Genomic DNA, 23,810 nt, shown 5'->3' with positions numbered 1-23,810 from the left:
AGGAGCTTACCTTACATAAATGTTTGTTTTCGTTGTATGATACCTTACCTTCTCTTCCTGATACTCTTATGATGCACTTCTACTTATTTATCTTTATTGATACTAACCATCTGAAAGAAAATTCTCAAATACCTAGATCCCATGTCTCCTAATCAAGATTTTTCCATTTGTTGCATATTCTGAGTGATAGTTTGGATTTACCAGATTGATTAGCTTTAAATGTTCTGTTTTTACTTAGTTTTGAACTTTTAAGATAACTCCCTTCCTTTGATTGCAGATATTTCTCTCCCAGCTTAAAATCAAATCCCTTGAATTACGAACTGAACTTCTGAAAAGATTTCGTAACTTGCCTGCAACAATTTGAAGTTTCATTGACAATTGAGTAACAAAGGATTCAAGTGGCTTTAATGAGTGAGCCTTTTAAATCTTTTTAAGATATTTGAAAACAGATCCAAAAAACAGTGGTGAGTTCTATAAAAATGGATATAAGGGAGGCTTACCTCATGTGGACATGGATGGGCACGAAGATGAAGGAAGTGCCACGGCCCGGGGTGAGCTTCAACATATATAAGACTTATGCCTTGTTGTATGTAAATTATGCTTAGATCACCTTAAAAGGGCAGCTCTCCATCTCTTTTTGTTGAGCTCTTGCCCTTTTTATTGCCCGACTGAAATCGATAAGCCAAAATACCCTTGTATGTCCCATAAAAGTCTGCTTGTAGACCATCTCAATCTAAGCTCTTAATTTTAGGGAAGCGATACAACTATCTCAATCCATGTTACCCAGACACATTGAAAATAAGGTTCTTCACCATGTCCCCACATGAATACAACATGTATTGGCCATGCCGGTGACACGGGTATTTATTTTACTCTAGCCGGAGAAGGGAAAAAGAATGGGAGATAGGCATAGAGAGGGTGCTGGTGGTGGTGGTGGTGGAGAAGCAGGGAGGGAGGAGGGCACTGTGTACCTGTTTCTTCTCCAACTCTGGCTTTAAGGCTTGTTCATGGATCTATTCTTGTTTCCCTTCTCAAAGTGCAGGGAATGCAAATCATCCATCCAGAAAGACACATCCATTTCACCTCTCTAGTTAGCTAGGGGTTTCATGGGGAGTTGGGTGCTAGAGATTAGAAGGGAGAGAAATAGAGAAGAGAGGCGGTCGGTTTAGAGAGGAGAAGAGACATTGCATCTGATGGGCAAAGCAAAGATAGCCCAACTTTTCTCAGTAATGGGGCCTACTACTAAGCGATGCAGTTGAGTAACTGAGATACATGGTTGATGGGCCTAAATGATGTTATAGCTCAAAACTATTAATTACCTACAATTTAAATGCTTTCAAATCCAAATAATTTTTTTTTTGTGTGTGATGTGTATATACCGTGCCCTCTTGTCCATTTTTTGAACTTTTCATGTTGGATACTTCAGGACACTTGGACGCTTGACACCCATGCCCCATGTCCAGGTAACACTGATCTCAATGACCTGGATGTAGATATGGCCTACGATACAATGGACGTCGTAGACCTTCGTATTAGAACATTAATGAAATTTCCCTTTGAGCTTAGAACACTAAGTTAGTAGCACAGAAATTCATCCAATGAGATATTGGCAGTTCAACATGTGAATAAGCATGTACATTATTCACAAGCAGAGTCTTCGGTAGTGGTTATATTCTAGTAGATGTTTGTCTCTAGTTGTTTCCTTTCAACTGATTAACTGTCCGAAATAATGTGATGGCTTGGAGGCTATGTTTCCTAGATTCCTTTACAATCATCGTGTCTTTCATGCTTTAGAACTTTACCCTTGCATGGTGCGACATTTACATTATTCTACTTGTTAAAGAGCCATAAACCAAGTGGACATTCTTGAGCTATTAAGAGTATAGAAACAATGATGCTCTACTTATCAGCTCAAATAAGTGGCTGTCTGAGGGTCAAGTAATGATTGAGATCTCTCTAGAAGTTAGTATTTAACTGTTTAATAATATCATGTCTCGAGTACAACTTAATTCCGAGCACCGGATCAGTTCTTGAGTTGGTTAATTTGTAATGATATCTGTCTTGCAGAGTATCTTGATCAGTTTGAAGCAAGTTCTGCCTCTAATGAATCAAAGGTTCAGCCCCAAAAGTTGTTCAGTGCACCAAAAAGGATCATTGAGAAATATCCTGCTGGTGAAGGCGAGGAATTGAAAAAGAAACACATGGTTTGCCTTAATTGGCTGCTATCTGAAGAGCCCTTAGGCTTAGAAACTGAGCTTGCACTTGGTTTCTTGGATCATCTTTTGCTTGGAACACCAGCTTCTCCACTGAGAAGAATTCTGCTGGAAAGTGGCTTAGGAGATGCCATTGTTGGTGGTGGAATTGAAGATGAACTCCTTCAACCCCAGTTTAGTGTTGGACTGAAAGGTGTCTCTGATAGCGACATTCAAAAGGTTGAAGAATTGGTTGTGGACACTCTTAAAAAATTAGCAGAGGAAGGTTTTGCTCCTGAAGCTGTAGAGGCATCGATGAACACAATTGAGTTCTCACTTAGGGAGAATAACAGGGGTTCCTTCCCCCGTGGCTTATCTCTGATGCTTCGCTCCATTGTATGGGATTCTGTATCTCTTCCTAGTTTAAGGTAGTCACACTGTTGATCTTTTGCCCGGTTGAGACTAACTCATAGATGTCCATGTCTTGCAGGGTAAATGGATATATGGTATGGATCCATTTGAGCCCCTAAGATATGAGAAACCTTTGCAATCTCTAAAAGCACGTATAGCTGAAGAAGGATCCAAAGCTGTTTTTTCCCCGCTTATAGAGAAATTCATCTTAAACAACCCTCATCGTGTCACAGTTGAATTGCAGGTGTGTCTACATCTCTTTAGCTTAAGAATATTAGTTTAGAATAACATTTCATTAGTTTTTAAAGAGCAGTGATATCCTTCTATTTCTTGGGAGAACATTTTGTCAGTTTTTTAAGATAACTGACATCCTTTTTATGCAGCCTGATCCAGATAAAGCTTCTCATGATGAAGCAGTTGAGAAAGAAATACTGGAAAAAGTTAGAGCTGGTATGACAGAAGAGGATCTCGCTGAGCTAGCACGTGCCACGCAGGAGCTCCGCTTAAAGCAAGAAACACCAGATCCACCTGAAGCTTTAAGATCCGTTCCTAGCCTCTCATTACAAGATATCCCAAGAAAACCTATACATGTGCCCACAGAAGTAATACTTTTCATCCTTTTCTATAACAAATCGCATGTATGTGACTTCTAACATACATAATGCACCCACTCATCCACCCACTTCCTATGTACACTTTCCATCCCATCCCTGCCAACCTTGTCTCGCTCGTTGCATGATGTCTTATCCTTGCCTTTATTCCTAGCATATTGGTTTATTGATCTCAATATTGTGTTGTAACTGCTTTCTGATGCATTGCCAACATAACTTATACCCTTTAAAAGCTTCTCTTTCAGTTCAGTTTCTGATTTTTGATGCTTTCATGTGATTTGAGTTTTAAACATGGTTGGAAGGTTATTAATAGCATTTGCTTCTGGATTGCAGATTGGAGAAGTCAATGGAGTAAAAGTTTTGCAGCATGACCTCTTCACCAATGACGTTGTCTATGCAGAAGTTGTATTTGATATGAGTTTATTGAAGAAAGAACATCTTCAATTGGTGCCATTGTTCTGGTGAGCAGAACTATTTTGCTTCGTCATTGCACTAAGTTGATGCATGTATATATATATATGCACAGTTGAAATTTAGTACTTCAGAACTTGAGCTAACACCTTGGAGTTTTTTATCAGCCAATCATTGCTAGAGATGGGTACAAAAGACATGGATTTCGTGCAGCTTAATCAATTAATTGGAAGAAAGACAGGAGGAATTTCAGTTTATCCCTTCACATCTTCTGTAAGGGGAAAGGTTGATCCATGTACACGTATAATTGTTCGTGGAAAAGCCATGGCAGGACGGGTTGAGGACCTATTTAACCTGGTATTATCATTACCTTTAGCTCTATGGTTCTAATTTTGCATTGATATAAATTGATATTCTTGGTATAGTTCATAAAAATCATTCTGCTTCGGATGTTTATAGAGTTTTCTTTTAGATTTCTTTGCTTACCATATCTATAACTGCAAGCCACTTTTAGTCTTCATCATTTGGCTGTCTCCAAATTTTAGTCGTCGTCATTTGTTCCATGAGGAATGAATCTTCAATTGCAGCCACTTTTCAGTCCTTTCAACTTTTATGATGGATTTCTCATTCTTTCATCTGTTATATCAAGTCTTTGAAGCATCCAATAGGCCCCGTTTGAGGGAGCTTTTGGAGAGCCAAAAAGCACTTTCTAACCCTCTAAAAATACTTTTCGATAAAAAAGAGTATTTAGTAAAAATTTCGGAAAGCTGTTTTAGCTTTCTCAGAAAGCTAAAAACAGTTTTTTGGAAGAAGCTCCATCTTGGAGCTTTCCGAAAAAGTACTTTTAGGCTCCGTCAGAAAGCTATTTTTTTGACCAAAATACCCATAATAAAATATAACAATTACACAAAATATTTCTTTATAATCCTAAAAAATTAATTTACACTAATAATTATAATATTTTATACATTTATTATTGTATTATACTGTAAATATAATATTATATTACATTATATCATAATACATTAATATGTTATGTTAAATAATTTAATATTATGTTATATTATGAAAAATTAATTTATGCTAATAATTATAATATTTTATACCCTTATTATTATATTATACTATAAATATAATATTATATTACATTATATCATAATACAGTGATATGTTATGTTAAATAATTTAATATTATATTAAATTATTATGCTATAGTATGCAATGTTATAGTGCTATATTATAATAATATTATATTACATTACAGTAATATTATACCATGTCACGCTCCCGCCTTCGCGGGACACGTGCGGCACCGAGTGCCCACGTGAGGGCCACATGAGGGGGAAACACGGAGCTCCCTTGCCAAATATTATCCGGTTTCGGGGCCTGCACGTGCGCCGCACGCACCGCTCAGACCCCTCTCCGATTTTATTTTCCACCCAAAATATATCTGCAGGATTTGGAGACACCCGCCTCATATACCCAGGCTCTGAAACGAGTCTTTCCGATGTGGGACTATTGGGCCTCACACCCTTTCCACCATCAGACAAGAGTCGTCCTCGGCTCTGATACCAAATGTCACGCCCCCGCCTGCGCGGGACACGTGAGGCACCCAGTGCCCATGTGGGGGCCACATGAGAGGGGAACACGGGGCTCCCTTTCCAGATATTGTCCGGTTCCGGAGCCCGCACGTGTGCCGCACGCACCGCTCAGACCCCTTCCCGATTTTGTTTTCCACCCAAAACGCGTCTGCAGGATTTGGAGACACCCGCCTCATATGCTCAGGCTCTGGAACGAGTCTTTCCGATGTGGGACTATTGGGCCTCACATACTATATCATATATTTATGTATTAATACATATTATATTTTATTATTCTCTGTTGTATAATATTATGCAATGTTCTTTATGGTCATTTTATCATACCAAAAGTACTTTCTCAATTTCTTTACCAAACACATGTTAAAGTACCACAGCACTTTAGAAATGTAGTTACCAAACAGCAAAGAGCTTTTTATAAAAGTTCTGCTTCAGAAAGCTCTACTTCCAAAAATTCTACTGCCAATAGCTTCCCCAAACAGGACCTTAGTCAGACTCTTTTAAGACACTAGCATTCCTTTAGATCTGACAACAGCAAAAACAAGTTGTCCCTTAAACTATGTTTGAGCTTCTCATGTGTGATTAAGTGCAAACAAGTCATGAAAGCTATATACAATTTGAATTGAACCTCCTATTACAGTTACTCTAACTTGTGTGTAAGAGTTTGTTGCATATCAACTTTCTTGTAGGGAATAATCCGCTCATACTAAATTTTAGTTAGTGTTATTAAAAAGTACTCTTTTCCGAACACATACTAATTAAAACTGTGATGAATTCTGATAAACTAATCTGCAGTCCATGCCTTGCATCTTCAAAATGGGCTGACATTTTTAGTTGTCTCCAGATGAATTGCATTCTTCAGGAAGTTCAGTTTACTGAACAGCAGCGCTTTAAGCAACTTGTATGTCAAAACAAAGCAAGAATGGAGGTACCTATTTCATGAATCTCTGCATGCGAAAATGCTTATTCAGCATCATGATAATCTAATGGATATCTGTATGCAGAGCCAACTAAGAGGCAGTGGTGATGGAATTGCAGCTGCTAGAATGAATGCTAAGTTAAATGTGGCAGGATGGATTGCTGAGCAGATGGATGGCATTAGGTCTGCTTTCTTGCTATTTCACTTAAACATTTAGGACTGGCTTCCTGTATTTGCAGCCTGCTTTTGTTTTGACGTATTCAATCCATGTTTTTATTTGTCTAATTGAGCATTTAAACAAAGATTGCATGAATATTTTTAAGTGGACAACTTCGTATTGATAATATATGCAAAACTAAAATGATACATTTTCCTTTAAAACTCATACATTCTCTTTTCCTTACTACTATTTGACTTCTACTCAGAATTTGGCTACCATCTCTAGTAAACTAGGGGAGAAAGATGGAAATAATTAGAACAGAAAAAATGGAGCAGAGAAAACTATGACAGAAGCTATCTGAACCTGGCTTAAGAGAAATCTTTCATTCATTCAAATAATTGGCATATAGTGTCTTCTAGTTGCCAGTCATAGTGCCCTTTATAGCATTTTCATGTCTTGATTTACTAGGAATCTAGGATGCCATTTAGACAGAGTCTTTCCTAAATGCAAAATTAAGATTCTCACGGAACCTTAAATATACACATAAAACCAACGTTTGCTGTGTGGGTATCGGACCTCGTACCAGTACCATTCTATCAAAGTATCGGTATGCCGTATAGTATGAGACGGCAAGGCAAACTGAGTGTCGATATGGTACAAGCACCTAGTACGATACGGTACCGACCGTTATGGTACGGTACCGACCGTTATGGTACGATACCGACCCATACGACGAAGCTTGCATAAAAGAGTAAGGAAACAAATCCTAATGACTTCATGACTTAGCCATCCAATATATGCTTAAAAGAGGAACTTGGTACATCGATCCTACTTAGAATAGGACTCTGAGACCAACTCTAAGACTTACCTAAATGAAGGATCCAAAAATAAAATCAAATCCAACTTAACTTATTTTCTTTTGCATCATTATTTTCTAGAATATATTTCTTTACCATTTTAAATGAAGTGTCTTCTAATTCTTTGTTGAACTCAAAAAGGTGAAATAATGCCCGGTTGTTATGCTATATGTTAAGACTAATGACTATATCATTGCAAAATGTTGTACAAAATGACACCTCTACTATTCAATGTCAGAGTTGCATGAGTTATGAAACTTCCGTGTGCTTTAGTTGTTATAGTTAATAATATTTGACTATTATTTGCATTACATTCTTTTCTGTGGAACATATACACTAGCGATCTGTCAATTAAGTTAACAAGTTTAGCATGATTAGTTCCTAAAAGTTCAATAATTTTTTGGTAGTTATTTGGAGTTCTTACAAGACCTGGAAAAGAAAGTTGATCAAGATTGGGGATGAGATCGCTTCTTCACTTGAGGGAATACGTAAATCCCTGCTCTCAAGAAGAGGTTGTTTGGTGAACATGACAGCTGATGGAAAAATATCACAAACTCTACAAATTTTCTGGCCAAGTTTCTTGATTCACTCCCAAGTGATCCATTCTCTGAGACTGGTTCCTGGCATGCCCAACTTTCTTCAGGAAATGAGGCCATTGTCATTCCTACCCTGGTGCAGTCATTTATTTTAGCAGTACCACTTAATGTTCCGCTATATAAATTTTTTTTCATGATATTTATCATCTTTTTCAATTACTTTTGCAGGTTAACTATGTGGGAAAAGCTGCTAACATATATGAAACAGGATATCAGCTTAATGGAAGTGCATATGTCATTTCCAAACACATCAGTAACACGTGGTTATGGGACCGCATCCGAGCGAGCGGTGGTGCATATGGAGGCTTCTGTGATTTTGATACTGATTCAGGTTCATGTCACATCATATCCATGCATTTCTTGATTTGTTTCTGATAACCATCGACTCTTGTCATGGATATCATGTATTTCATTCCTCATAGTTGGGTTTCGATGGCAGGGGTATTCTCCTATTTATCATATCGCGATCCAAATTTATTGAAAACACTAGACGAATATGATGGGACAGCCAGCTTTCTCCGAGAAATTGAGCTAGACGATGATACTCTTACAAAAGCCATTATTGGTGCTATTGGAGATGTTGATGCATACGAGCTTCCAGATGCAAAAGGTTACAGCAGGTATAAATTCCACTTCTGATTTCCTGTATAAATTGATGTACTCCACTTCTAGATCCTAAGGGTTTTTCTTTTGCATATTTTCTTGCATTTGAATAAATGATTTTCTCTGCTAGAAGCGTCATGAAAACTGAATCATAACACCTGATTCATCTACTGTTATAATCATGTTAAAGTAGAATTTGGATATGCTTTGCCTTAGCATTTGAAATTGTAAGTTTTACAGACTGGTGATCAGAGACAAATATTTTATGGGACCATTGCCACTATGGCATTTAAATAATGTCTAGAATCTGGTGTGCATTTGAGCGATTGAAGCACGATAATGTTTTATTAGTTACTAATCTACATGGGAAAGGAAGCGAGAGATTGTCATCTAAGCACAGATCTGCTGTCCTCCTGTTAAGGTTGGGTTGATCTTTACCTTTCTTTTGATTTCTATCCAATGCCATATTCAAATAATAGAAATTAAAACATAGCCTAGCAACAAAGCCTGTTCCATTTATTTTTGTCTGTGAATATGGATCCCACCTCACCATTGTTTTCTGCCAAGGTTTATTTCTTGATGATGGAAAGGGTCTCCAAAAGCCGTTTCCCTAATTATATTGGAGGCGTCTTTGGGCTTTCCCTTTTCTGTTTTTGACATTAACCTGAAATTGAGGTTCTCTGCATGTTGGGACCATCACTAGCATATATTCCATCTTGAGACCATTTCATACAACTTTCCTTGGTTTATCCTTATTAATGCTACTTCCATCTATTCTCCAATGTACCCATTTCTGATATCTTCCCAGACATACCTTGTATTAACTAACATCTACATCTTTGCTTGCTCAAGTTATTATATGCACACAATATCGAACATTCTTTGCTCCATGCAATAAGTGTCACGCCCCCGCCTCTGCGAGGCACGTGAGGCACCTAGTGCCCACGTGGGAGCCACATGAGGGGGGAACACGGGGCTCCCCTGCCAGATATTGTCCGGTTCTGGGGCTTCACGCAAGCGTCCTTCACCCCTCCCCGGTTTTATTTTCCACCCAAAACGCGTCTGCAGGATTTGGAGACACCCGCCTCATATGCCCAGGCTCTGGAACGAGTCTTTCCGATGTGGGACTATTGAGCCTCACACCCTTCCCACCATCGGACAAGAGCCGTCCTCGGCTCTGATACCAAATGTCACGCCCCCGCCTCTGCGAGGCACGTGAGGCACCTAGTGCCCACGTGGGAGCCACATGAGGGGGGAACACGGGGCTCCCCTGCCAGATATTGTCCGGTTCTGGGGCTTCACGCAAGCGTCCTTCACCCCTCCCCGGTTTTATTTTCCACCCAAAACGCGTCTGCAGGATTTGGAGACACCCGCCTCATATGCCCAGGCTCTGGAACGAGTCTTTCCGATGTGGGACTATTGGGCCTCACACCAATACTCTGTCACGCCCCGAACCCAGCACCCGGGTCCGGTACGCGACCGGCCGCATGAGCCCTAGAGCAGTGCCCTAAAGATCATGCAAGGCCTATGATTAACAAGAATTCCAATGAATCCACAACTAATTTAGAAATTCAAATAGACAAATCCGACATGTCCAAATAAACAAATTAGTTCAATTACGAGCTCTTCAAATGTTCATCGACATCAAAGAAGGATAAACAACTAACTAACTAATGACTCTGGTGCTCGCACTCTGCGCCCATCCCATCCAAAACTATGCAACCTGCAACTCTGGTAAAGAAAAAGAAGAAAAAGGGGGGTGAGCTTTACAGCCCAGTAAGAATCCCTACACATCCATACCAACACAATAATAATATGAATTCGAAAACCACGACAAATCGATGTACATTTCATGAAATCATAAACCGGCTATCAAAAGGCTCAAATAATCAATATAAGAATGTACGTCAAATATCAATGAAAGTCCAACCACGCAAGAATGATATAGCATACGATAGCTCATAAATCTTCATTAATGTTTTCAATGCTTTTTCTTTCCATTCTATATTAACTTGATCCGGATCAATTATCTTTCCGACTTTGGGCCAAATCCCGGTCACGTTTCCAGCCCGTGACAGGGCAAACCAATAGTGTCACACTTAGAGCCTGTGACGGGCAAACCAACATTGTCACACTTAGAGCCTGTGACGGGCAAACCAATAGTGTCACACTTAGAGCCTGTGACGGGCAAACCAACATTGTCACACTTAGAGCCTGTGACGGGCAAACCAATAATAACGAGACGGCCCAAAGTCAATGTTCATTTAATCAATTTCACATCCACACATCAATCCTTTTTATTTACAACTATAGACTAATCCGGTCACGTTTCCGGCCCGTGACGGGGCAACCAATAATAACAAGGTTAGTCTATAGGACCACATCCATAAATCCAATTATGCAGGTATAAGTTATACACATACAAGCATCCATCACACTACCAACCACAAGCCAACACGATCAAAATATAATTAAATATAAAACTATTTTGCTTTGTCTGGATCATAGCATATTAAACATATATAGTGCAAAAATATGTATATCATGTAGGATTGGCGTACAAGGATCCTTACCGAAATTGTAGACTGACTCAAACACGGTCCGAATCACAACCTACGCGCTGGGTTGTGCTGAGTCCCCTGATCGAAACCTCCTGGCTCCGCCGACTCTTCCTCTACAACATCAATTACAAATCACAAACTAAATCATTTAATATTTAAATATTCTAAACCATAATTCATATCTACTATGGGGTCCATCACCAGGTCCCCAAACATCTCAATCCCTCCAAATCTAGGGCAGTCGGGGTGGCCCGACTCCCACCCTTGTACCACCGGCCTATGTCGTCGCCGGCCGTGGCCGCTGCCGACGCCGGCGATGATGGCCGGTCCCGATGAAGAAACCAAAAGAAAGGGATGATCCCTCTCTTTTCATGGTTGGGAATACATCTCTCTTCCTCAAATCTTTTTGATTCAAGGGGCAACAATCGCCACCTGCCCAACCCTCAGCCACCACTGGTCGGACCGTCGCCGGCCGCTACTGTTACTGTCACCGGCGATGGTGGCCGACCAAGAGAGGAAGAGAAGAAAAGTTCTTCTCCTTCTTCTTCTTCTTCCCCAAAACCGACACTGTCCCCTCCCCCTTCCTCCATTTCTTCCACGGAAAGGCCACCGTGATGGTGGCTCGGCTTCCCCCCACCCGACGGCAGCCACGGTGGCCCACGCCGCTGCCGCCGTCGTCACCGGTGGCCAACCGACGGGGGAAAGAGGAGGAGAGGACGGGATCACGAGGAAGGCCTCGGATCCGCCATCTCCCATCTCCAACCAAAGCCCTAGAGCCCTACTCCAAATCTCCCATATCCCGACCACCCCACCGTCATGGACCTCGGCCAATCCCGGCGACCGGCGGCCGGCGGCAAGATCCGAAAAGAGAAGCCGAAACAGGGTACCCCTGTTTCGGATCCTTCTCCGACGATCTCACCGGCCAAATCCCCATCAACACCGCCCGAAAAGCTAGCAAATGAAACGCAAGGGAAGGATTCACGCTTACATCGGTCCGATGGGGGTGCTCCGGCGGCCTTTCCGGCGACAAAATCGGAGAGGAAGACCTTCGGATCCCCAAGCTTCTTCGCCCGATTTGTGAGGAGTCTTCACGAAGGGAAGAGGTCGCTTTGCGGCCGGCCGGATCTCCTCTCCGGTGCTTGTCTCCTCCGGCGATCGACCTCACGCCGGACGCCGCCGCCTCCCCCCCTTTTTTTTTTTTGGTTTCTTCTCCCACGATCGTGCCCTAGGCACGATCGTATATGGTGGATGGGCCCGGTCTTTTCGGGCCGGCCCGTCCACCCCTCTCTCTCTCTTTTTTTTTTTTTTTTTTTTTAGGGGTATTACATACTCTCCCCCTTAAAAAAATTTCGTCCTCGAAATTAACTTACTTGAAGCCTCAAATTTTTAAAAAAATTGCATCCATTATATCATCCCTGAGATTTCAAATAGTCTCCCTCTCGGAGTACCTACCCACAAGGTTTTGACATACAAAAATTACATCATCTCAAAACTTGATCCTTTCTATTTACCACACATAGTAAGTTCTTTTGATCTCCTTCAAAAGAATTCTAACTCCCAACCTTGGATTAAAATGCCATAATTATATCCCAAAGAAATTAATTTCTCTTAATTCTACCCAGAGATCATAATTGGCTTGATAGAAATAGGAGAAATCTTTAGTATCAAATGCTCTTAATATTCTATAATCATTTTTCTTTCTTAACTTTGCCTGTGATTGAATGATCAACCTTTATCCTAGAATTCCAGGCCCAAGCTTAATCACAGAGCTATCAATCCGTTAACGCTAAATTTGAGATGCCCCAAAATTCTTCTTAGAATTATCAAAAATAGGAGAGCCCACAACTACTTCCAGTAGGCAAAGAATCAACGACATTCCCCTCTACTAGAAAACTAACTCAAGTCTTCCATAATAATACCTTTCAGATCAAGGTATTATTATTAAATATTTTTCTTTTTCTAATCGATTTCAAAATAACTCAAACCACTACATTTCCGCTGCGCACTCTGATCTAACTCATCAAATTCTCTAAAGTCACAAAATGATTTCTGTCCAAAGTATCACTTTGCATCGAGACTAAGAAAATCCAAATTTTAAATTTTCAAGTAGAACTAGAGCAAAACATCTAGATCTTTTTGTTCTCGATTTATATAGAGTATACTTACCATAACTAACCCCCAATCCTTTAGTCAAGTTTAAGGTCACTACGTGATCTCCACAACCTTCTTGGAATCCAAAATATCTAGGTTTAATTTAAAGGGGGTAACTCTTGTATTCCCTTAGTAATTTAATTGGAAATCTACATTGATTTTCCTTCCAATAGAATTTACTTCAAAATTCAATGGGTTAGAAGTCATTGAGCCAATACACTATGATTAGAATTTAACTCGATCGATCTCCTGATCTTCCTTCACCAAGATTCTTAACATCCATCAGTAATGCTATATATGATAATTCATGTAAGCATCTCATGACCGAAGTCTCTACTCAATGACATTTATTAGTGGCTTCATCAACAATGACAAAAGATCCTGCTCAAATCTTAAACCTAGGCTTGAATTTTAAATTAACACATCAAATAGTCTTATACAATTATAAGTAAAATCCAGTAGCCCAATCCAAATATGAGAATTCAAATAATTAGAATTCTTCCATCAATATGCATACTCTATGGCCTCAAAATAATCAAATACATCCATAAAAAAATAGACCTATTTGCAATATCCAACATGCCAACACCAGATATAATCCACATTACATTTTCAACTTCGAAGAACGTTCCTTTCAATATTATGAAATCTCCTTAGCTTACTCCAATACTACGGAAGATCAACATACAAATCCCACTCTAATAATTAGCAGCAAAACCAAAATACGATTATATCACAACTCATATCAAGTTTGAATTTTTAGGTCATTTAAATAATATCTGAACATGGTATACTCGATATGCCATTATTGACCTACACTTATCTTAGGTCAAACCTCTCTTATCACGATCGAAGACAATTTATACCTTCCTTCCGCACGCATCGAAAACCAAACCGATGCATACATTTTATCACATGCCCAGTGATCTTGCATCTTCAGCACCGAATTTAATTGTCATGTTCAAAGTGATCATAACCTTAAGCTATGATATATTTCTGTCACGATCCCTAGTGATCTTAAACATATGCTCAGATTCCAATTTGTCACATTTCCCAATGATCTTAAACCTCAAACTTTAATGCCACTAAGGCCACAGTCCCTAGTGGTCTTAAACCTTAGATTATAATACCATTCTTGTTATAATCTCAAGTGATTATAAACCAAATCTCTGATAGTTTTTTTTTTTATCATAATTCTCCACTAATACTCACCTGAACATAAACCCTAGGATACCTTAACCTTAAGCTCTGATACCACTCTGTCACAACCCAGGACCTTACCCAAAATGGCTAGCCGGAAGTTATTATTTGGGTTCCTTGATCCTGTATAAGTACCCAAGATCTTACCCAGCGAATAACCGATGTGGGACTAAACACACGCCCGCACGGGTCCTCACATACTCCCCCCGTTCAAGCCCTGACGTCCTCGTCAGGCTAAGGGTTCATATCTATTCAAATCTAATCACAAACACCACGATTGGCCCGTGGTCAGCCCCAATAGATCCGTGCTGCAGTGTCCCCTAGTCCACATAGATTATGAGCCGGGTCCGCTCTGATACCATTTGTAACAACCCAGGACCTTACCCCAAATGGCTAGCCGGAAGTTATTATTTGGGTTCCTTGATCCTGTATAAGTACCCAAGATCTACCCAGCGAATAACCGATGTGGGACTAAACCACGCCCGCACGGGTCCTCACAATAAGGCTTCTGTTATAATAATATTTATTCCACCTAGTTATCATTATTGTTGTTATCATCCAAGCCTTTTCTCATTGCATAGGGGATATGGTGTAGAGAAAAAATCAAACTTGAGAAGACAACATGGAAGGACCGAAGAATCCTATTTCCTCTAGTTTCAATGCTTTCTGAGTACCCTAAGAACTCGGGCTTATCGACACTTAAATTCATCATGCTTTTGGTCATTTTTTAAGGCAGCCTCATCCTTCTCTTGTCCTTCTATGCAATGAAGCCAAAGTAGCTTCATCATGCCAACTGTAGCTCCATCCTGTTCACTATGTACATATGTTCTTGCTTAATTACACTCTAATGTTAATTGGATACGCTCCTGCACCTGCTTCTATTTCAAGTACTTTGGTAGAGCTTCGTCACCACCTTCCAAACCCAAATCCTCTCATCTGCTTCCTATCAGAAGAAAAACTTCTATAATTCAAAAATTAAGAACTACTACAAGTCCCATCAACTGATGAGTTTGTCTTTGCAAGCTAAAAACCCATCAAGGATCTTCCTATTAGACGTTAGCAATTAAAATTAAGACAGGCCCAAAGCTGTCCCTCTAGCAATTTCATGTTGCCATCCCTCTCTAGGTAGTCCATGAACATATCATTGTTCACTTATAATGTAGCACCATGAATACATAGGGACATGCATTTTCTTCATCCCAGCAGAATAGTCTCTCATCAGGCATTCTGTTTTTATGATTTTCCATATAAATGGAACTTACAACTCTGAAAATTGTCTATGAATTGCTCGAGTAAGAAGATTGCGAATGATCATTCTTTTGCCTTGAATCCGAATATAATGTCATTGATTGCCTAAGCTCTCCCTTATCTTCATGACATGACATTTTTCGAACTCATCGTGCCAAAATTAGTGATTTTTAAACCATTGTAACACTAGTTCTGGAATTCATTATAAGATAATTATTCAAGGGCCAGTAGATTTAGGGTATGCTTGGTTGCAATGAAATCTGTTGAAAAGGAAAATAATTTTTTTTTCAATAAAAAAAATTCCTGAAACATAATAATAAACTTTTCTAAATTTGCTAGTTTTCTGATGATCACAGACTTTTCACACAATTTTCCATGCAAAAACAAACATGCTCTAAGTAGTTAAAGGAATGGTTGTTCATGAAAAGCCATGGTCCTGCATCAGTGAGAGGCATATGAGATATATAGTCTTTGCCCACATGTGCTAGTACTTTCTCATCCTTGTTAGTAATTTTTTTAATCTTTATTGGTGCCATTATTGGTTCCCAGCAAGTATACTTTTTTTTGGGTAAGAGTTCCCAGTAAGTACATAATTGAAGCTTTGATAATTACCTTTTGAGAGCCTACTGGGGACAATCAAAACAAGGATAAATATTCCTGTAAGTTTATTTATCTTCCTACGCGATTATAATATAAAAGGATTTACAGAAAACATGTTAAACTCCATAGCAATGCCTTTTTTATTCTTGTTTTAATTGTATGGATCCAATGTTGGATACTTATTGGCTGCTGGTTGTTTGTGCTTTTATTCGCAATTAGCAAATTGACAACATTTAGCACTGACAATATTTCCATGTCAGTCTACTGCGATACCTACGGGGTATAACAGAATGAGGAACGTGATAGAAGACGGGAAGAGATTTTGTCAACCAGGTAAGATCTGCGGCTTTATTTTATCTGGCTTTTAGGAAGAAGTATAGTTGTGGCAGGTATGAACCTATTAAAGGTTGTTAACTTGTTATCTTGAGATGAACCTGTCCTCCATAGTGAACCACTCTTCATTATTCTGTTTCTCAAAATGCTCTGCACTGACTATTCTTCTTCCCATTTATGTACAGTTTGAAGGATTTCAAGGAGTTTGCTGATGCAGTTGAAGCTGTCAAGAATAATGGGGTTGTGGTTGCTGTTGCGTCTCCTGAGGATGTTGCTGCAGCAAATGGGGAGCGACCTGGATTTTTTAATGTTAAGAAAGCCCTCTGAAGCTGTCACACCTCAAATCCGGATCATGCCACGGCCGTGTTATTGCAAACCTTTGCCCGCAATAGCATGCACCACTTAAAATTTTAAATCAACATGAACTATAATATACATGAATGTCATAAAGTGTGTGAACAATAAGGAGGAATACAGAGCTTCTAAAAATTTGTACAATTATATTGAGTGCATCCCAAATCCTAGAGTGAGTCAAGCTCCTTGGCTCCTATCAGTCCTATTTATCTATAAGGACATAAATGAATTGGTGTGAATTGGTGTGAGATATAAAATCTCAATAAGTAACTATGTACAATCTTACCAAATCAACAAGCATAATGTACTTTATGCTAATGTATTAATTTAGAAAATTAATAGTTATAACAAAATAGGCATTTCATATAGCATATATCCCAAATTAGTCATAAAGCAATGCATGTCCAATCATGCAAGTTCATAAATATGGATGTGCATCATAAAATATTGTCATTATTTCATATTTTGAAAACCGTGCTCTCAAATGGTAGTGCAGCTATGGCCACTATTATTATCCGTGACATAGTCTGTAATCTTTACCAATTATTATTCTCTATTGGCAGGGTTTAAACCAAAGCTATTATAATTTGCTGGCGAGGGCCATATACGAGAATCCGCTAGTAGGGCCATAAGCTTTGCCAACTATTATTTTTCATTGGTGGGGTCTAAACCAAGCTATTATAACACGCTGGCAAGAGCCATAATCTTTGCCAAATATTATTTCCTGTTGGCAGGGTCTAAATCAAGTTATTATAATTCGCTGGCGAGGGCCGTACACAGCAATCTGAGAGTTCTTAAATCATATCATGCTTGTCATAAATCTTACTTCATAGGTACATTGAAAGATGATAAATAGCATCATAATATGTAAAATACATGATCATGCTGCAACTTCATTTTCTCTTATGTAACTTTCTATATCATCATAGGTCCTGTGTACACAATATAGTAAACATGATGAATGCTATTTAACCAAAATCATGCAATACTTGCTAAACATATGCTTAATCCTAATTTTTGAGAAATATAATTAGTAATATACAACTTCATACTCAAATAATTTCATGTATTTGAAAGCAATAAGATTATGTCAGAGTCACTTACCTTAATTTGCTCAACAAATCTTAGGCTTAGATGTCAATTCTCCAATACGTAGCAATTATCATCAAATTACATGTCACTTGTACATTCAATTTCTATTTATTTACATTCTTTTCTTAATTAACCCATTTATAGCCTATCCATAGGTTCATTTTCGGATTCCTAACCTGGTTCAATTTTAAATTTCTGGTTCAAGTCTGGTTAAATTTCTAATTCAGGTCTAATCAATTTTCTGGTTCAGGTCTAATCCAAATTTCTGATTCAGGTCTAGTCAGTTGCTCGGTTCAAATCTGACCTAATTGTCTTCTCTGGGCCCATGTGCATTCAGGCCCGAAGTTTAGTTAAAATCTGAATAGGCCTCGGGTCTGATTAAGTTACTGGGCCCATTTGCATTCAGGCACAGAACTTAATTAATTTCTATAACAGACCTTTGATTTGATTCAGTCACTGGGCTTGTTTCTATTCAGGCCCAATAAATTAAATAATGGGTTTACAATCAGGCCGTAAGCCGAATATTCTTTTTCTATGACTCGGCCCAAGTTACAGAGCTAATTATTATTTTAAATCTCTATTTATTTATTAACTATTTAATTATGTATTTTTCTTTTTTTTTTTCCTTTTTTTTCTTTTTTTTTCTTTTTGTTTTCTTCCTTTTTCTTTTCTTTTCCTTCTTTTTTTTCTTTTCTTTCCTTCTCTGTTTCTTCCCGAAACGTCCCCTCTGTCCTTCCTTTTCCTTCTCTGCTTCTCTCCTCCCGCGACGAGGGAAAGGGGAGATCCCCCTTTTCTTCTCCTTTCTTCTCTCGCGAAGGGAGGAGGGCGAGCTCCCCCTCACGGGAGGGGTCGGGCCGCGGCCGCGCTTGCGGCGGCCGGCCCCCCTCTTCTCCCCGCGGAGAAGAGGGATGCTCGGGAGGGGGGCGACCCGAGGCCGGCGACGCCGCGATCAAGGATCCACCGGTAAGTCTTCCCCCTTTTTTTCCCCTCTTTTTCTTCTTTTTCTTCTTCTTCCTTTCTTTTTCTTCTTTCCTTCTCCAGAACCTTCTTCTCAGCCTCCTTCCCGATTCTTCTCTTCCTCTCTCTCTCTCTCTCTCCTCTTCTTCTCTTTTGTTTTAATTCTTTCCTTTTTCTGTTTTTGTTTCATGGCTAGGCTAGATCTAATCTAACAGAGCATGAATAAAGGGATCAAGGGCTTACTTAGCTCCGAGGGGGAGATGTGGAACTTCTTCCGGCAGCTTGGGCCGCTACCTCCGGCAGCTCGGCAGCAGCAGTGGCGAGCTGAGAGCGCTCTCTCTGACGGCTCGGTGGCGGATCCGAGTGGTCTGCTGCCGCTGGGAGAAAAGAAGAGAAGAAGGCGGTGAGAGAGGTGATGAAGCCCTCGGTGAGGGATCTGTGGGTTTTTCTAACCCTCTGCGGGAAGAAGTGGAGAAGAGGTCGTGATGTCTCCGCACCGTAACACACGAGCAGAGGATCGCGTTCGCGACTTCAGCTCTTTTTTTATTTTTTATTATTTTTATTTTTGGTACATCAGCTGCACACACTGCTTGTGTACAACCAACTACATCACTAACCAGCGGAGGATCGACAGAATATTTTCAGTGTGATGAGCAACGACCTGCATCTTGGTTCGTCTTCCGAAAGACATGCCTAATCTGGAAGATGTTTGAGAGAGCAACCTATTTAGCATTCAGAAGATATTAGGCCCACCTTCGCGAAATATTTGGCAAATTTTTTGTACCGCCAATCGCAGTGGAGAACATTATCTTTGGTCTGCAACTACTTTAGCTTAATTATAATTTGTTACTCTGCCAGGCTATGAGTTCGGAGGTCGATAGCTGATCCCAAGAATGCAACTCTACCATTATTGAAACCTTCGGGCTTTGTAACTATATAAATTCATTATAAAATTTCAACAAGTTGATTCACGGATACATGTAGAATGCTTTCCTCCCTCCCTCCTTCCATCCATCCTCTGCTTAATGCCCTCATCTAGGTTGCGAGAACGGTCACAGTAAGCAGTAGTAGAGGCCATCTTAAAGAATGAATTGAAAGGTCATGATGTATTTGAACATAATTTTACTTCTATAAGGATCAATAAAGGTTCAATTGAACAGAAGTTTGCTTTCATAAAAAATTGATATAGGTCCAAGTTTCCGCCCTTCTTTTTTTTGACATCTGTTCCTGCTTAAGGGTTTTAGACTTGGAATGTCATGTTGTTTGATGCCACATTCCTTGATGAGCTAATGGGAGTGTGCATTTATTGGTATGGCTCTACAGGTTACAGAAGGATGTAATGTATGAGACTACGTGGTAAAGGATCTTTTTGAGAAAAAATGACGTCAAATTTATTTCAGCAACTTAGAGCAGCCCATTTGAGGCTTAACTGATATCTTTTTTATTTTCTAGTTCCTGGCTCTTAAACATACCAAAGTTTCTTCAGTTGCAGAACGAAACAATCCTTTTGAACCAACCAAAACAGATGTAGCATGCGGTTTGGAAACTACCTTATTCAAGAACTAAGATTTTATATCCAAGAACATGAATCTTAAAAAGGTTGAGAGTAAGATGTAGTGATCTTTGAAATTTTTTGTTGATGAAAATTCCAATTCCATGATTTTATTACCTTGAATCACCCAGATACTTGCACGCAGAACTGTAACATCATGTACTCAATCTTGGAACATTCATTTATCTTGCAGAGTTGGTAAATCCAATTCCACCCCTATGTGTTTGTTAAGTATATTTTTTATCATTCCCTTCATGTAGACCTAATTTTATGCACTACCAACTTAACACAAAAGCAAAAAATGCGCATGAAATATTGTGATGTTAGATGAAATCATTAGTAGAAAAAGGATCCAGCCTTTATTTGAGTTCTTCTGCAACGGTACAATCGCGGTCAATAAGTCATAACAGCCATAACTAGCAATTAGATCATGAAATAAAGAACATAACCAGTAAAGCAATAGCAAGTCTGGTATTCAATCTTCATAGATAAAATGTTTTTTTAAAATTAATATAACAACTTTAAAAGGATATATATATATATATATATATATATTGCTTTAATGAAATAAAAAGGTAATTTAATATTTTTTTCCTATCATATATGTAAAATAATAACAGCTTTTCAACGACTATTATTGGTGCAATATTGGCAGCTGATAAATATTTTAAACCACAATCCAATGTGTGGCTTGTTTCCATGGAGAAAGAAATCCTTAATATATTAAAGGAAAATATAAGCAAATTCCTGATTGGACATAAGAGGACCTGTGCGGACGTGTATTTAGTCCCATATCAGTTATTTGCCGAAGAGATCTTGGATATTTATACAGGACTAAGAATCCAAAGAAATATTTTATAGCTAACTTTTTTGGGTGAGATCCTGAATTGTAATAAATGGTATTAGAGAAAACTTGGCCTATAGCCTATGTGGACTAGGGAACATTGCAGCACGGGTTAATGGAGGCTGGCCACGGGCCTATTGTGGTGCTTGTGATTAAATTTGGAAAGATTTGAACCTTTATCCTCAAATTTGATTAAATTTGAAGACGTTGGATTTTGAACGAAAAGAGTATGTAAGAACCCGTGCGGACGTATGTTTAGTCCCACATCTGTTATTCGCTGCCATTTTGGGTGAGCTCTATAGCAAAAAAAAAAAAAAAATCAGCATGTATAATCTTCACATAAATTTAAAAAGTACATAACCTAAAAATCTCCTTGCCAACTTCTCATGTGCATGGTTTACACTCGTTGCCGCTAGTCATACATAAAGAAGAAACGAGGTTACAATAAAACTGGACGGCAATGCTATTTGTTAGAGGAGTTACTTGCTATTGTGAGAAAAATACAGAGGATTTTCGCTATAGAAATAAATAGAATCTGAATGTACTGTCTTTATTTGACATTCTGATCTTTACCTTATAAAGGATCTTTCCCCTGTCGGATCATATTTTTATTGAGAAAACATAAAAAAACTCTATGACTGTTTTCTCTTGTCAATGGCGATTATAATGCCAAGAATATTATGCTAAACCACCATAAAAATTTATTAAACACTCTCATTTATAAAAACCATTAACAAAAGATTCATAGACCGACAGCATTACTGCTCACACCTTTGCAGCTAATCTTTAGTAAGATATTGATATTGTCTGCTGTGTCCCTGCAGTAAGACATCGACATGCATGACTGAGGCCTTGCAACTTTAGATATTTGGCTGAAATCCTTTGGGAATCAAGGATTGCTTTTCTTGACTCTATTGGGATTACTTTGATGATGAAATTACCATATACACACCTTTGTAGCTAATCTTTAGTAAGACATTGTCTGCTGTGTCCCTATAGTAAGACATCGACATGCATGACTGAGGCCTTGCAACTTTAGATATTTGGCTGAAATCCTTTGGGAATCAAGGATTGCTTTTCTTGACTTTATTGGGATTACTTTGATGATGAAATTACCATAAAAGGGATCGGTATCAAGTCTTGCATGACCTAGGCTGAACCTGAATTGGCTTTAGCTTACTCTATCCATGCTAACCAAGCCAATCATGAGATATTTTGAACTATATTTGGTCGAGCCATCTTCGAATCGATTGCGCCTGGTTCAGCTGCATCTACTAGACTTCTTGTGAAAATCAGGTTTGTGTTTAGAACCAAAGATGTGTTCATTGGACGATTGTTCGGCACCGGTCCATCTTTAGGTCTGAGCTGTGTTTGGTCAATGGTGAATGAAGTATCCTACATGCCTTCGGATAATGATGAGAGTGCTTATGGTTAATATGGCACCATCTTCATGACAAAAAATTGGCTGTTTATTTTCTATAAGTTACTTCAAAATATACTGTGGCAATTTGGGATGGTAGTTTCACGTTTGACTTGAAGCTATCGCTAAACCAAGACATCTCACCTACTTGAAGAGACCGAGCTACGTGGACTAGCCAATAGCTTTTGTGTCATGTATAGGTCTTTTTTCAGAGGTGGAGGAGTGGAGGTTATCTCCGCTGCAGAAGCTTGCTACTTTGGACTTAATATGGGTGTAAAATCAAATCAACTAGATCACGCATAGTTGACTCTTATGACACTATCGACATAGGAAGAAAGAAACGCGAGAGCGGCAAGGAAAAGAACATCTAACCACTATTTCAGTAATAAATTTAATGTTATAATGAAATTGAAAATTTGGGTTTTAACTTATACTTTGTGCACTCCATTGGAAATGTGCTAGAAAATTAGATAGCAATGAGATCAAAGCCAAGCCCTTTAAACGGATTAGCGAGGCTCATGTGATCTACTAATGGATTGCATGGAAAGTACTTATCAAGAATTAGCCAAGCCATCTTAATTGAATTAATGGACTATCAAGTACACACACATGACGAACATCTAGATGAGGAAATAAATTGGAACTTATATTTAGTTATAGCTTATGAAAACATCAACATTACTAGTATTTGGTTGGCCATCTACGTCGCAAATCGTTGCTGAATCACCATAATATTGAGTTCTGAGCTTGTGTCTTCTATCTATTTTCCATGTCAACATGCATTGGTGAAAAAGTAAAGAGCAGAAGGAGGAAGAGATGTTCTCACTAATACTATAAGATGAACAACTTAATGACACGGTCCCAGAAGTTACTATAGGAATTGGCAAGTTGGCACCTCAGACTCTCTCATGCTTCTATTCTTTGTACACCATCACCAGCTAGAGACAAGGACCCACCATATGGAGTTAACTATTTGATTTCTAGGCAAATAATAAAAAAAAAGACTCCATCTGTTGACCAACTCCATCTGTTGACCCAACCACGTCCCAATCTAAGTTGGACGTTGTCCCCAACTACACCCCACCTAGCAAAATTTATCCAAAGCACAAGGACCGGAAGCAACATATAAACTAATTAACA

General features: G+C 39.0%; 2 protein-coding genes and 1 long non-coding RNA gene across 4 annotated transcripts in view; all 3 read left to right on the top strand.

Annotated features, from left to right (window-relative positions):
* Positions 1 to 17,001, top strand: part of LOC103698766 (presequence protease 2, chloroplastic/mitochondrial-like) — a 46,224-nt gene extending 29,223 nt beyond the window's left edge. Inside the window, 15 exon segments of the mRNA XM_039134185.1 lie at positions 2,068 to 2,588; positions 2,683 to 2,847; positions 2,987 to 3,205; positions 3,548 to 3,675; positions 3,793 to 3,982; positions 6,068 to 6,151; positions 6,228 to 6,325; positions 7,567 to 7,615; positions 7,617 to 7,701; positions 7,704 to 7,831; positions 7,924 to 8,086; positions 8,195 to 8,375; positions 16,379 to 16,409; positions 16,411 to 16,451; positions 16,637 to 17,001. Of these exon segments, the coding sequence (XP_038990113.1) occupies positions 2,068 to 2,588; positions 2,683 to 2,847; positions 2,987 to 3,205; positions 3,548 to 3,675; positions 3,793 to 3,982; positions 6,068 to 6,151; positions 6,228 to 6,325; positions 7,567 to 7,615; positions 7,617 to 7,701; positions 7,704 to 7,831; positions 7,924 to 8,086; positions 8,195 to 8,375; positions 16,379 to 16,409; positions 16,411 to 16,451; positions 16,637 to 16,778 (2,225 nt within the window). The 3' untranslated portion in view covers positions 16,779 to 17,001.
* The window catches only part of LOC103712534 (presequence protease 1, chloroplastic/mitochondrial-like), a 115,942-nt gene that overhangs the window by 31,086 nt on the left and 61,046 nt on the right, over positions 1 to 23,810 (top strand). The window lies entirely within an intron of this gene.
* LOC103698767 lies at positions 18,592 to 20,017 on the top strand. The gene is made up of 2 exons (XR_602762.4): positions 18,592 to 18,860; positions 19,051 to 20,017. It is a non-coding gene; the product is annotated as an uncharacterized LOC103698767 (long non-coding RNA).

Source organism: Phoenix dactylifera, chromosome 15, assembly GCF_009389715.1.
Source record: "Phoenix dactylifera cultivar Barhee BC4 chromosome 15, palm_55x_up_171113_PBpolish2nd_filt_p, whole genome shotgun sequence".
Taxonomy (NCBI): domain Eukaryota; kingdom Viridiplantae; phylum Streptophyta; class Magnoliopsida; order Arecales; family Arecaceae; genus Phoenix; species Phoenix dactylifera.
Note: the sequence above shows the minus strand (reverse complement) of the source record. Positions and strands in the feature narration are given on the sequence as shown.